General features: G+C 29.7%; 1 protein-coding gene and 1 non-coding gene across 6 annotated transcripts in view; one reads left to right on the forward strand and one right to left on the reverse strand.

Annotated features, from left to right (window-relative positions):
* Positions 1-1,409: 1,409 nt before the first annotated feature.
* Positions 1,410-1,482, forward strand: TRNAT-UGU (transfer RNA threonine (anticodon UGU)). Its single transcript has one exon. It is a non-coding gene; the product is annotated as a tRNA-Thr (tRNA).
* An 8,958-nt stretch (positions 1,483-10,440) lies between these two features.
* The window catches only part of LOC107439432 (proton-coupled zinc antiporter SLC30A2), a 36,261-nt gene continuing 33,109 nt past the window's right edge, over positions 10,441-13,592 (reverse strand). For all 5 annotated transcript variants that reach the window (XM_087163960.1, XM_087163959.1, XM_087163961.1 and 2 more), the window contains 3 exons: positions 13,217-13,322; positions 13,007-13,141; positions 10,441-10,811 (listed from right to left, as the gene is read on the reverse strand). In XM_087163960.1, coding sequence (XP_087020086.1) covers positions 10,666-10,811; positions 13,007-13,141; positions 13,217-13,322 — 387 coding nt within the window. In that variant the 3' untranslated portion in view covers positions 10,441-10,665. The remainder of the gene's footprint in view (positions 10,812-13,006; positions 13,142-13,216; positions 13,323-13,592) is intronic.

The following is a 13,592-nucleotide window of genomic DNA, read 5'->3' on the forward strand; positions in this document are numbered from 1 at the left end:
ACCATTTATACAAATTGAAAACTTTGAAAAATATAGCTATATTTTTATGCTATTACACTCGCAATTAAATATAATTCTCAAAAAAAATAATAATAATCAGATTATTAAACTCATCAATAATAATAATAACCAGCTATTGCACTCGCAATTAAATATAATTCTCAAAAAAAAATAAAATAATAATCAGATTATTAAACTTTTCTATGACACTAATCCTTAAAGATACGTTTAGTGCACATTTGACAAGTTCCGCTGGGTCTGGGTATAAAGTTCGACTGCGACAACCTGACACTCGGATACATAATTGTCTGAGGTTTTCAACAAATCGCTCTATCAATCTGGGAAATATGGTCACAACAATTTGGTCACGAGCGCTCTAAAGTTTGAATCCCTTAATGTTAATTTTACTTTTTGAATATTTCTCTATGACTCGAGAACTTTGAAAAATTATAAAATTTATATGCCTAGAGATAATTCCATTCAAAAAAATTAAATGTTCGTAAATTTTTTTTATTATTTTATTTAAAAACAGTCGAACATTTCGAATGGTGAGGTATGCAATTTATTACGTCATTTTAAAGTAAGTAAATTAGCATGGTAAAATACAAAATTTGAGCAGAATAGACCGAAAAATTTCTGAGAAATCGAATTTTAAAAAAAACTTATGTTTAAAATTCAATTCCTCAAGAACTGCTCGACCGATTTCGCTCAAAATTTAAAATTTGCTACGTGAAATTAAATACTATAAAATGGTGAAAAAAATTATATAACATACAATACAAATTTTTTAGACTATTATTAATTATAATAATAAATATTTACTAAGATTTATTCTTTGCATGAGGATTATATCTGTGTTTACAAAATGAATTTTATAATTGCGTGCAAAAATTTTGGCGAAATACGTAAAAGGTAAAATTAACATTAAGGGGTCCGAACTTTGGATCTCTTTCCTCACCAAATTATGAGGACCATATTTCCCAGATTACGGCCACTTTTTTTTTTTGACACATTGTTAATAAAGTTTACGTAAATAATTTCAACTTTTGTAGAAAAACAATAACTAAAACAATGCTAAGAAAACAACAATTATTGCGAAGCAGTCATCGGGGTTAGTGAGCTTAACGTAACCCCACGGCTTACCCTATGGGGAAAAAAAAGATAAATAAATCATTGATAAATGTTTTTTTTTTTAAAAAAATTTCAGTTAACTGAAGATAGACAAAGTTGAACGAGTGACGTGGAAGATAACTTTATTTATTTACCAAGAGTTAAAGTAAGTCGTTATCTATCATTGTTTATTATCTCAAAGAAACCTGTACTGCGTATCTTTTTATTACACTTTTGATAGTAACTGAATAAATAAAAAAAGAAATGTTACTTATTTGATAGAAGACATGAGCTTGCGTGCCATCATAGCTCAGTGGTTAGAGCACTGGTCTTGTAAACCAGGGGTCGTGAGTTCAATCCTCACTGGTGGCTTTTCTAAGAGTTGTTTTGCGAACAATTTTGCTTATTTCCGTTTAAATATATGTTTCTTTTTACAACTGGTGGTTTATTTATTTCTTTATTAATCTTTTAATGAATGAGTTCCTTTGTTTAATGGCCTTAATGTGTATCAATGCTTAACAGTTGTAAGAAATTAGGCGAAAAAACTTACGATTAAGAGGCTCGATCGCTCTAACATTGAATAAAAGTAAATTTATTTAGGGGGGGTTGTTATGTAGATCATGGGGTTTTGTTATGATTTGTTATGTAAATTAAAATTCTGATAAAAGTTCTTCAAGGTCTAAATAAAATTCTTTCAAATCGTGGTATTTCAAAGAATAAATAAATAAATAAATAAAATCAAAAAAGGTGAATTTCTATGTATTTCTTTAGCTATTTTAAGACTTTAATTCTCCGAAAATTCCTTTCAAAAAATACTACCGTAAACCGGGGCGAGTCTACCCATCCAGGGGCGAGTCTACCCATTTTAGTTTTATTTAATTTTCGCTATTTTAAATTGCAAATAAAAAAAATTTTACCGACGGAGGACTTAGTTCAGACTCTAAGGAAGATGGCGCTGTAGTAGTTTGATCCGTTTTTATTTATTTGGTGTCTTTTTAACCGACCTGTTCAAACGTCTTTTGAGAGATTTGTATTGAAAATCAGCAAACTTTTAGTTGGTGCTCCGTAAGTATATTATTATTATTACTATTTTCACTTTGGTTAAGTGATAAACTTATCTAAGACTAAGATTACATTAATTTTATATGAAAAAAAAACAATAAGAATGTAAGTTTTGCTGTTGTAAACAAAAAGCCAGAATTCGCGGGGCGAGTCTACCCATTCGTATTTAGTTTCAATAAAGTATAATAATATAATTTAGAACTTTGTTTATATTAAAATTAAGTCATTTTAAATCAATTTGAGTATATTATTTTAATTCTGCATTGATAAATTTATCATTAATAAGAAAATTTATAGGTTAAATATAAATTTAAATATAAAATACGTTTATTTTGCCTATTGTTTCAATTTTTATATTACAAAATTAACTTTTTTTATTTAATGCAAGTTAAATAAATTATTATTTATTATTACAGATGGTTTGAAATTATATTCGCAAAACAAATGGATTTAAATGTTACAAAAAAAATGCCATGATTTTGTTAATAATCCTTAATTATTATTATTTATTAATTATTTAATTTTAAATTTATATTAATTTTAATTTATTTTTATCAACAATAATCAGAAAAAAAATTTATTTTATAAAGTTAATGATTATAAAAACAAAACTGTGATCAAAATGTGATAATCGGTCAAATACTCAATTTGTGTTATTTTATGAATAATAAAAAAAGAATATGTAATAAAGTTATGAATTTTACTTCATAAATATCCTATATAGTAACTAAAATAACAATTTAATAGTAAAATTTGATTATTTATAATGTTAACATTCATTTTAGTAGAATGGGTAGACTCGCCCCATACGAGAGATTTGTCAGCAATTCTATAAAAATATACAGTAGCAGCGTAACTGTTAATATTTTCTAAAATCGATTTCACAGCTTTAAAGAGGGATAAATAGCGATTCCGAAACACCTATTAAAAGCCTTTTTTCTTTAATATTTACAAAAGTTTGACCACTTGAAAGTTGACAAACTGAAAAAATGGGTAGACTCGCCCCGGTTTACGGTACTGATAATAAAAAAAAAAATTTAATACTTTATTTATTCATTTATATTCACTATTCATTTATTATTAGTATTCATTAATATTTATTTATATTTCAAAAGAAGTAAATTATATGTTATTACCTCTGCTTTTAAACAGTTAAAAAATACAAAAATTTCCGTCTAAAATGTCATAAATAATAAATAGTGGTTATAAATAAATCATGTTAATAAATAGTGGTTTTCACGTATAATTTATATTTACCAAATAAATAAATAAAAATGAAAAGCTCTTCCTGCAAGCAATTTACATTTATCAAAAATTATTGACTTTGAACAAATAAATCTTGTTTTTGTACAAACTTACAAATTGCAGCGCTGCTGATCAGGCAACTCTTTAAAAAAAAAATTAAAAAAAAGTTTCATGGAGGAAAAGTGTGCTGTACAGTTATCATTTTATATTGTATAGCTTACCTTTGCAAAATGAAATTACTGTTTATTAGGTGTTATAAAGGACAGCTTTCAGAATTTCACTTTAGTCCTGTATCTCGCTAAAACTATTCCTGAAATAGGCTTATTTATTTTTAGCCTCTATAGTCTTTCAAGACCGAGCTTTCGCGATTGCGCAGTTTAAATATGAATCCAATATATTAATTCTAATGACATTTTAAATTAAGTTTAAACTGAATAAAAATTTTCTTCACGAAGCAACCATTTTAATATAAAAATAGCCTAGCAGCTTCATCACAGGCATATAATTAGACTTTTTATTAAATAATGTATGTTAATGCGTAAAGATTATCTCAAGTTTTTAAGATTAATATTCATAACAAAATAATTTTTATTACATTTTCTACATTTTAAACTATTAGTACTTTCAAATTGCATAAATTCTTAAAGGACTAGAAAGACTTAATTTCTTAAAAATAATTTCTAAGTTAATTGAGTAGTAACGCTGCTTTTAAAGAGTTGAAAATAGTGTTTTTAAAATTAGAAATGGATGCTTCATGTATTTTAAACTAAACTAAGAATTTCATTTTAGCGATTATTTTTTGTTAAATTTTTTACTTTACTTATTATTTACTTTATTATATTCTTTATCACTGTTTTAACCTATTAGTTTATTTATTCTTAATCTAATTTTTATCCTTTTAATCTCCTGGCTATGTCTTATTACAATAAAGGAAAGCAGAGATTATTATTTACATGTCATTCACGTCAGTTATCTAAGTTCACTGTACGATTTCATTTATTGAACTGTTAGTAAACACACGCACCAAATTTTAAAATTAAATTCAATTTTTAAGATCAGTTAAAACGAATTTTATTTTTTTTCCTACAATATTAAGATAGGTGCCTTATTTGCGTCGCATTAGAGCAGCACAATGGGCTGTAGGCTACTGTCTGAGCTTGAAACATCCCTAAGGATGTTTCAAGCGAGTCGAGCACTTTATGGTAGTACAGTTTAACAGGGACTTGTACGGCGCACCCTCGGTCCTTACACAGCCTGAATGAAGTGGTCACCCATTCGCTTACTGACTGCAGTCAGTGATGCTTGACTTCGATGTTCAACTGGGAGAAGTCATCTCTACCCAATTTCCCTATCCATTTACACATATTGCGTCCTGCGCTTTAAATAGTTGAAATCTGAATGTGAAACTTTATTGAATAAATAAGAATTCAAAACTTAACGTGAGAAAATATTAAATGTGAAAATAATTCTTGAATTTGAAATTATACAATAAATTAGTATATAAATGAGGAATTAGTTGGTTTGCTGTTTTAAATATTTTATACATATTTATATTTTGGAAGTTGACAAAGTATATGTTGCATTAGTAATTAAGAATATGTTAAGCCATACAGAATTGTTTGAAAAGAAAAAAATATATATTTGATACATAAAATCATTTATAAATAAATACATTAATGATGCTGAATGGTATTAATACATTCCATATTCCACCCACGCACGTAATTTTTCACCTATCATTAAATGCACGCAACAGATGTTCGGCATATGGAACATGTCTCTTATTAGTAATCAATTACTCGATATTAAACTAAAGAAACTTGCTTTTACTGAAAATAATGATGAATTTAGAGTAATGATGACCTGAATTTATGGTACGCCATTCAAAATGTTTTCTTTTTCTTCTATTTGCATTCTTGTAGTAGCTGTCCGGTGCAAATATCGATTTGCATTCAGCTGACATAAAATTAAGCAACTGAGTTAGCGATTTGATGAGAAAAAATATACATTAATCTTGTGTGTTAACCTATTTTCTCCCCTGTTCTATTTTCCTTCTTCGTTTCTTGTAGATTGTCACTGTCAACGCAAGTATTTATAATGATGCTACTATAATTTATGTGATGGTACTTAGAGGATTTCTTTTTGGGGTTAAACAAATAATCTAGAAGCAACCATGGTGTCCCCAAGTTCTGTAAGAATCTCCATAGCTGTCTTTTCGGAAGTTCTCGAAGTCAACCGCACAAATGGCATTTCTATTAGTGGTGGATCGGAAGCCGGATTTCTCGAACTGCTTATTGAAAAACTGAATTTTAAACCGGAGTTCGTTGAAATAAATTTCTCGGAAATACCCGTCAATCTTTTCAATTCCAACGCCGATATTGCCATCGGAAGATTAGCAATGATTGAATCTTATTTTAACTCCGGCTTTGCGTTTCCGTATGATTTTGGGAGTTTACATTTTCTCACTAAACTACCAGCGGAAGTTCCCAAATTTCAAGTTCTCTCCAAACCTTTTGAAATTACAACTTGGCTACTTTTACTGCTATTCCTGCTTGTTTATCCTATGTGTTTGTACTACTTATATAGGAAAAAATATACATACGCTGAACTACTTTTTAACGTTGTGTCCCAATTATTGCAGCAGCCTGGCAGCATACCTGTTAGTGCTAGATTCAAAGAGAGAGTAATAGACGCCTCCTGGCGCATCTGTGCATTTTGGGTGGCATTATACTATACATCATTGCTGCTTTCTTTTTTGATGGTGCCAGTTCAAGAACAACCAATCAATTCCATTCCCAGACTATATAAAGCTGTTACGAAAAAAGCGTGCAAGTGCATGGTATTTAAGGGATCAGGACACGGAAAAATATTGTCATCTAGTGGTGATCGGAAAATTAAAGTTATTGGTGAACAAATCCAATCCCATAACTGGGAGATAGACTATACATTATCAAGTTTGAAAAAAGCTATTCTAACAAATAGAGATGTAGTTGTTGTTCCAAGTTTTATATTCAAACATCACCTATTAGGTCAAGTATTAGTATCTGATGAGCCGCTTTTTTCTTCTTATATAGCAATATATTCTAATAAAAACTTCTGTTGTCGGAAAATGCTGGAAAAGTTTGTTCTCCGTATTACAGCAGGTGGTATTTACCATAAGTTGGTAAATGACTATTACTATAGGCAGTCCATTTTACGCAGATCTTCGACAAAGATTGAAATTGAGCATGATGAAATAAAAAAATTGACTTTGTATGATTTGTGTGGAGCTTTTGCTATTCTAGTCTCTGGTTATTTTCTTGCATTTCTAATATTTAACTATGAGAAATCAATTCAACATAAAGGATGTTGCAGACGAAATACTAGAATAAGTGACAAAACTGTAATAAAACATAAAGAAAATAATTCGCCAATATATTGTATTTGTAGCAATAAATTCGCACCAAGGAAAAAAATATCATCAGTTTACCTTCGAAAAATTGAAAATATTGTATGAATTCATGATAAAAATGTGTGTTATGATCATGAGATTAGACAAGTGAGATTGTAAATATTATAATGACACTGTGACGTGTAATTAACTGGGCTATTGGATGCTGATGATTAATGAATTTTTTTTTCATGTTTTGATTTTAACGTTTTTAACACTAGACTGCCTAAGGAAGTCATTTTGACTGCTTTTAATTTCAATTAGAAAAACAATGATGTATATAATGACACAATTTTTCAAAATTTTGTACAATATATAATTTTTTATTGTTAATATTTACTATTAACTTGTTATATAACTGTAAATAACGCAAAAAATATTGAAAATTAATTTTAAACAAATTTCTTTACACATTATTTATTCTTTTACAACCTGTCATTTTGACTGCTTTTGGGCAATATAGGTATATACTAAGTTTCAGTCTTTCTTGTGTTAATGTTTAAATTTAGCTTTGCCACATTTTTATGTCTTACTGTTGAAATTTGTATTGAAATTAACAATAGTCTAAAAACTAAAGTAATATTCTTTTAGTCTATTAACTAAAAGAGTAGTTTGTTTGAGATCGTCTCCAATTGTTTGATTTCTCACACAATAAGATAATCACAATCAGGTCTGTAATAAATCTGAGGACTCTATTTTGAATGACATCAATTTTGTTGAGGATGGTCCTTAGTGCAGTGTTCCAACAAGAAGAAGCATAAGAAAAAATTGGACGCATTACTTGAATATTAAGCAATTTCTTGAAATTTCGAGTTTTTGAATATTTATCATTCAGAGGTCTGACTGCTCCCCATGTTTTTGAAATAAAATCATTAACATGGTCATCCCTTGTAAGACTACTATTGTTGGTTAGTCCCAGGTACTTAGTCCCTGACAGTGTTAAAGATGGTAATGTATTTAGTGAACTTTGCTCTTGTCCTATAGTTTTTAATAAAAAACGATTGCTCTTTTCTGCGTTTATAGCAACACGCCAATTAATGCACCTTTCTTCAATTTCGAATGCAAATTCTTGAGTTTTGCAAGAGTCATATCAAAATTCAGAGATTTTTGGACTACTGTAGTATCATCTGAGGTAGAATGCAGTGAGGTGGTTGATATAGTCTTTTTTCTTCGAAAAATCCGAAGCTGAAAAATGTAAAGAATGGGTCCCTGGACACGATCTTGAGGCATCCGTGAGTAAATATTATTTTTTTTCGATGACTTGGCAGAATTTAATTTACTATGGAAAGTTCTGTCAGTAAGGTACACGTTTAGAAACTGCCAAGTATCTATAGTTTGGTTGAATAATTAATTAGTTTGAGTTAATTTGAAAATGAGGCCTTAATGCCAAACAAGCCCCTGAGGCGTCGAGCATGAGAACAGCTGAAGTTTGTTTATGATTAAAAAAAATCACTACAGACAAAAAACAAAAGTCTAACACGTTGATTCACCATCGATAGGTTTTCTCTATACCCATGTTGTTTGCTTGGAAATATCCAGGTGTGGCTTTATTCTGCTGAGAATGGTTTTCTCATATTTGTATATTGCTTATGGAGGGAAGTTGACTGATGGGCCTGAAGTTTATTGGCTCCGAAAGGTTCTTGCCTGATTTCGGTACTAGTATCACAGCTGCTCGTTTCCAAGTTCAAGGAAAATAAATGTGATCAATAAATTAATAGAAAAATTTTGTAAACAGGTTAATATAACAAGGCTGTAAATTTTTTAGAATTGCTGATATTGTCTACCCATGGGGCTTTTTGTTTTTATGCTTCTTTATAATCAACTTTACTTTATCGGCATTGGTTGATATGATGCTAAAAACTTTGTTGAATTCTTTTTTTTTAGATTATTATATTCTTTGACAATTTGTTTGATGAATGCATCCAAGTTCGGTCACAAGTTTGGTGTGAATGGCTGCTCTATAGTATCAGCAAAAATATTTGCCTTTTCATGGTCGAAATAATATTTGATGCTGTTTTTAATAATTTACTCATTGGTAATTTTATCACCTTAGGTTAGGTTAGGTTTAGATATTCAAACAAACATTAAAGTAATAAAATAGAATATATGTGTGTTTGCAAGACAGAACTTCTTCAGGGGACACACTGTCTACAAACACACAGGAACCTTTCTGTTGTCAGTGGAAAAACCAAAACTGACAGTGCCCCTGCTTTAGGCGTTTTTCCATTTTGATTTAATGTTTTAATAGTTAATTTACTTCTTTGTCTCTTTTTTGCTTTTGTAAATTGGATTCATTTTCTGATTAGGTTAATTCAAAGTGTAAGCCTATATTTTTATTTTGAATTAAAAAGTAGTCAATTAAATCAAACTATTATTTTCCCGCCAATGAATAAACTAAGGAAATCTTTTTTACCCTTATTGCTACAACTGCTGGGAATTGCTGTGAATACATATACAATTTTGACCTAATTATTGAATATTAAATTTCTACATTTCATCGTAGTCCCTGTACAATTTTCGATGCACATTCGTAATTTCAAGTTTTAAGGTCTCGTGATTTTTTTTATAACAAAACTAAATGCAATGTTAATTAGAACATCAGAAACACCTGGATTTTATTTATTTTTTAAATATAGAATGATAAATATACTGTTATAAAGTTAGATATTTTTAATCGCTTACATATCTCTGACAAAAGGAATTATATGTTAATACTACTTTTCGAAAGCGAAACTAACTAAAAATCGAAACTAAGAATTGAAAAAATGAAGCTGAGACAAAATTGTCAACTTTGCTAAACCCTGCAGGCAAATTTTAGAATAAATTTAGTGTTAAAGTAAGCAGATTTATTTTTAATTTTGTAAGAAGTTAAAAACCCGCGTGCATGATCACAGTGATTTTATAGATTAAGATATTAAATTTCTAAGCTTTAGAAATTTTCCTAACATAAATTTGAGAATTGAAAGTGGTTAATGTAGTTGCCTTAAAGTATATTATTTATCGAACCAGGATATTGTTTTTAATGAATTTTTCACTTGCGAAGTATTATTTTAAAAGGCTCTTCTACGTATTTATTAATATTGAAAAAAAAGCTGCATTGTTACTAATTTTTCTGCTACTTGTCAATTTTCTTTTTATAAAAATAAAGCATTTCTGTGAGTGTTTTGAGCATTGCTTTAAATTAGTCAAGTAATTTTTAACCTTTACCGATATAGAAAATTTCGATTGAAAATTTTTGTCAGATATCACATTAGCAAGTGAGATAATAGACAGTGCTTTTTAAATTACGTACGACATATTTTAGCTCTTTGCTGTTTGAAGTATAGTGGTTGCTAAAAGTTAAAATGTAATTGTTACTTTTCTAATGGCTTGTAACATTTGTTGAATTAGTGTTGACAGACTGGCTAAACTGCACCGTAAAGGTTAGGAGTTAATATTTACTGTATTTTGTGCACTTTCATTATAACGAACTCAAGTTAATACATACATTTCGGCTCAGAAGGATCGTTATATCGAGCGAGATATTAAAAAAGAGTTGTAGTATTTTTTTTTAAAAAATACTATTATAACCCAAATTAAATAAAGAAAATAAGAAAACTAGAAAACTATTTTATTATATAAATAACTTTATGCTAAAAATACGCATCTCCATATAAACTCAATATGGTACACTTTAAAACAAAGTTTGGCAGAATGGTACCTTTTAAAAAATATTAACAATGTTACGAACAATATTAATCTTCAAAACTTAAACCAAACCAAACAAAACATAGCTCACTCCTCGAACTGAAAACTGTACAATAAAACTGGTCTCATTTTCAATCTTTCGGTTCTTGACACTGATTGCAGTTTACCATGTCATCTCGATATTCTTCCACCTGCAAAGTCAAATCGAACACTCCTAACTCTTTTCTTATAATACTTGATGTTTTCTTTAAGACAGATATGGGATCCTCATCTTTAGCTAAAATGAAAAATACATCGAATGTAAAGAAATTTTGATCGGGATGGATCGTTTACTCATTTATCTTTTTTTAAAAAAAAAAGTCTTATAGTAGCTCAGACGTTTCCTTATTGACAGTATACAGGGTGTCCAGTGGATTACTTACTAATTTTACGGTTGAAAATATCGGAAACAAAGGGCGATAAGGGAATGAAACAATCGGTATGTTTATTGTGAAAACTGTTAAAATTTCATACAGAAATTTGGGGATATAGTTACAAAAATTACAAACAGATGGCACTGAAAGCAAGTGATGACCCGCACGATTAGTTCTAGCGTTAAAACTTGGCAGGAAGTTGTAAGGAATTAAGTGGTTTGAGCCAGATATTCTATTAAAAAACGTGAGTTTCCGGTTATGGAATATCATAGGTTAGTTTACAAACTCCAATTGATTTTCCCCGACCTTTAAGACACTGATTTCAGAGGTCTTTTCAGTATCTTTGCATATAGTAAAGCGTCATCTGTTGGTAACTTTTACCTGCTTAAACTTTCTTGGCAACTTGTAACTTTTTTTTTTAGATTCCTAAATTTTTGCAGCTTTCACAATAGACATATCGCTTGTTTCATTCCTCTATTGCCTTTTGTTTCAGAAATTTTTAGTTTAAAACCAATAAGTTATCCACTGTATTTTCACTTTATATCTTCCTTTACTTTGATTTTCTTAGAAAAAAAACGGTTCACTGTTTTACCTTAATATCAGTTCTTTGAATCTTAATGCAATTTAAACTTGCTCCATTCGAATGAGGTGTGAAACTGAATCATGTTTCCATTAAGTTGAACGACGGTATCGTGTAGTCAAGTTCAAGAAGTTGTACATTAATATAGTTGTACATTATTAATATAACTAAGTATCTTATTAAGGATGCTGCAAATTTGAATGATAGAATGATTCATCACGCTCCAAAACTTCTAACAGGGTAGAGTATAATCTAAGCAAAAAAATCTCAAGGGATTCTCCTATGTTTTATTTTCCATGTGTTTCTTTTTTCTCATCTGAAGTCAAATGAAAATGCTGCCCTTATTTTAAATACCTATTAAATTAATTTCCTTGAATGATAAAAGTTGTTCTCAACAAATACTTCTTGTAAGAAATTATCTTTAGGGTGTTGATTAGTGGAATTAGTAAAAAAGCATTAATTTCAGTATAGATTTATTTAATCCTAGAAGTTGCAGTTATGTTTTGATTAAAAATTCTGAGCAGGCAGTATGTTAGCAGCTGCAACGGTAGGTCGTGGAGTCTAAATGAAGAGTTAGAAAGAGCTCTATGTTGCTTGAAGAACAATAATATTCCACCCACCGTTAATTGCTATAAAACGGTGGACGTTTAAGAGCAGGTTAATATGCAGATGTTAAAAACTTGGAAAAAAGGAAAATAATTACGCATGTCATAATTTTTTCAATACGACATAATTATTCAGATTTGGATCTAAAGTCAAAGCGCAATGTCATCTCAAGACCTATTGGTAGAGAACATTAAGAACAATACCCATAATTTAAATGCAAATATGCTACTCATTATAACTTTTCGAATAGCTACAACTACTCTAATTTTTGGCCTTAAACTCTAATTGGCCATATTTTGCAGATTTGGACTAACCCCTCATTTTGAAATTCAAGAATCTCAATCCAACGTGAAATTTTAGTAATTTAAAACATCACTTACATTGATTAATTAGCAGATTTAAGGTTAGACTCTAGAATAATTAATATTGACACTTAGTAGGTAAAAATCTAATCGTTAAACCATAAGCTCTTCAAGGCGTCATAAAAGTTACATTTCTACCAGTTAGTTTTTTTCTACCAATTGGCGTCTCTTATCTAATCTGTTATGTAGTTTTCAAATATTAGTTTAACTGATTCCGGACCCCTGAAGGAAGAAAGAAACGCTAACACAGGCCCGCACACTCTGAGAGTATATGAACGAGCGGGACAGCGCAATTGTTTCCGTTAAGCCTACTATTATTTAAAAATTCATATGAAATCATTACTGCAATTAAAGGAAAATTAGCAGATTATTATTATTGATAATATGTGAATATACTGCAATAAAATGTTCGTGATATTTAAAAAACGTCGTCATATATATGTGATCTGAACGGGATAAATACATAGTTTTGATAAACGGCATAGCAGTTAAAACAAATTAAAAGTCCTACCGATGACAATGTGTGCTGAAAGAGCGGTTTTGTCCATACTCAATGACCATATCCTCAAATTGTGGACTTTAACTACTCCTGGTATTGTGTAGATGAGTTTCATCACTTCCTGAAAATTCATTCCACGGGGTATTCCTGAAACATTTAAAATAGTTTAATGTCATGCATTGAAAGGCCAATTAATATTCAGAAGAATATCGTGGACTGTACCTTCCATCAAAACATTAAGCGTATCTTTCAGAATTGCAAAAGTAGTGATAAGTACCAGAACAGAGAAGAAGAACGTGCAGATAGGATCGACGATAGCATATTCTGGCTGGAAAGGGAAAACAATTAAAAAGTCATCAAATCATGGTATTGTAATTACTGAACACAATCATGTTTAAATTAATTTAATATATGTTTTAGATCAATAAAGATTTAAATTCATTTGATATAAACTTAGGCATGATAGATAAAATACACATGAGTCACAAGGCGTAGAGTGGTCGCCTCCAAATGAGGTGAATAAGCTTCGAATTCCAGAGATAGCTCTGTTAATGCGGATTCCGCTCCTCGTACCGACCATAGAGTTTCTTCAGTAATT

This window comes from Parasteatoda tepidariorum, chromosome 5 (assembly GCF_982258835.1).
Source record: "Parasteatoda tepidariorum strain Cologne lab strain chromosome 5, Ptep-v5.0, whole genome shotgun sequence".
Lineage (NCBI taxonomy): Eukaryota > Metazoa > Arthropoda > Arachnida > Araneae > Theridiidae > Parasteatoda > Parasteatoda tepidariorum.